General features: G+C 44.4%; 1 protein-coding gene across 1 annotated transcript in view; it reads left to right on the top strand.

The window, feature by feature from the left end:
* Window positions 1-1,781, top strand: part of OTUD7A (OTU domain containing 7A) — a 247,310-nt gene that overhangs the window by 133,339 nt on the left and 112,190 nt on the right. The window contains exon 4 of the mRNA XM_006902543.1: window positions 1,068-1,199. Within this exon, the coding sequence (XP_006902605.1) occupies window positions 1,068-1,199 (132 nt within the window). The remainder of the gene's footprint in view (window positions 1-1,067; window positions 1,200-1,781) is intronic.

The following is a 1,781-nucleotide window of genomic DNA, read 5'->3' as shown; positions in this document are numbered from 1 at the left end:
GTCATCTGACTCAAAATGCCCCATGCCAGCCCATCTCATCTCTCCAATGCCTAATATGTCAATATTTATGCGTTCCATTTCTTTCTTAATAATTTCTAATTTTCCTTCATTCATGGCTCTCACATTCCATGTTCACTAAGGTCACTAGGGTCTGCTTACAACTGTTCCTCCTCCTTTGTATTTCCATACTATTGTTCACCAGAATAATCCCAAAGCATCCATTCTTCTCTGGTCTTCCTTATTCATTGTCCAGAGTTTACATGCTTATGAAACAATTGAAAATAGCATGGTTTGAGCTAGGCATACCTTATCCTTTAACATGACATCCTTGCTCTCTAGCATGTTAAAGAAGCCTTTGTTAACACGTTTGCCCAAGCAATACTTGAAATATATACTCAACACAGTAAATGAAATATAGTGGAATTAAATCAAGCAAATTAATTAAAGACCAGCTTGCCTTCACTCTTCCTCCTGTAACTTGTGCTGCACCTCTCATTGGTGTTTTTCCAGTGGTCAGATTTCTTGCTCTGTCTGACTTGCCCATAGCACACCATCATGAAGGGCTGCTTTTCACAGTCTTCAGCCCCCAATAGAGGCTGGAAGATGAAAAGAGAGGAAAGCCTGATCCTTGAAGACCTCAATCTTAGGCTCAGATGCGTGCATGGTGCTATTTGTAACCTTGCTTCCAAGATAATCCAGCTGTCTACAATTCTCTGGTTGTCAGAGCTGGTCTTGTCTTAGGGCCATGTCTAAAGACAGGTTAGTAGCTTTTGCTCTTTCTCACTTAGACCCAGGAATTGAATCCATTAGGCCCCTCAAACCAAAACTGAGAGACCTAGAATATATTGCCAAGGTTCTCCTCACTTTTCACTCAGTGCCATTCAGCAGAAGAATCACTTCTCAAGAGCCTGCTTGTGATGATGAGAAGCATCCATAGTGCAACAGAAGGGATGGTTAGCCTGTGAGATCTGGCTAGTGAGTGCATGTGGGTGTGGTGTTTATATCTTCCTTTACTTGTCCTCCTCCTCCTTTTTTATTTTCTTGTTTCTGTGGACTTTCAAACACAGGGATGTGGGGGTTTCATGACCGAGACCTGGTCCTGCGGAAGGCTCTCTACACCATGATGAGGACAGGAGCAGAGAAGGAAGCTCTGAAGCGGAGGTGGCGATGGCAGCAGACTCAGCAGAACAAGGAGGTGGGTGCTCAAGGCTGTGCCCAAAGATGGGACCTATACTAAGTGGATCCCGGAACAGTAGAGGTTCTTTTGTTAATTCAAGCAGGAGCAGCTTCTGAGGATTTCTGAGGCACCCTGTACTTACCCCCCTAGAACAAAGTGACCACAAGCCCATTCATAGCTCTGTCCTGACCTTCAGGATAGGCAGTTAGTTCTTAACTGCCCTCCTTTGCTCTCAAAAGTGACATGGTTTTGATGACGAAGTTTATGATGATCTGACTAGTGGGGTCACTGTTGTAGCAGTAGCTTGTAGGCCAAAGGCAGCTGCAGGAGGCCTGGTGCTGCTCACCATATCAGTCCTGCCCAAGTCCTGTGTACACTCAGTCCACAGAATCGTAATTGTTTTCCCTCGGGATCATCCTGCTCAGCACTGCACAGATCAAAAAAAGTCTAATAGACCTTACCTATGATGCTACTTCTTCTCTAAGTAGCTTGAGGCAGAGTGGTATTAGGAACCAAAAATCTACATAGGCTCTGTCCCAGATTCAAACCAGTACTTCTTGGGGGGAATCTTCTTCTGTCCTCTGAATGCCTTAGTATTTTTCAT

The sequence above is a fragment of the Elephantulus edwardii genome, unplaced genomic scaffold (genome assembly GCF_000299155.1).
Source record: "Elephantulus edwardii isolate Elephantulus edwardi_28Jun2011 unplaced genomic scaffold, EleEdw1.0 scaffold00426, whole genome shotgun sequence".
Classification (NCBI taxonomy): Eukaryota; Metazoa; Chordata; class Mammalia; order Macroscelidea; family Macroscelididae; genus Elephantulus; species Elephantulus edwardii.
The sequence above is the reverse complement of the archived record's forward strand: the minus strand, read 5'-3'. Positions and strand labels throughout refer to the sequence as shown.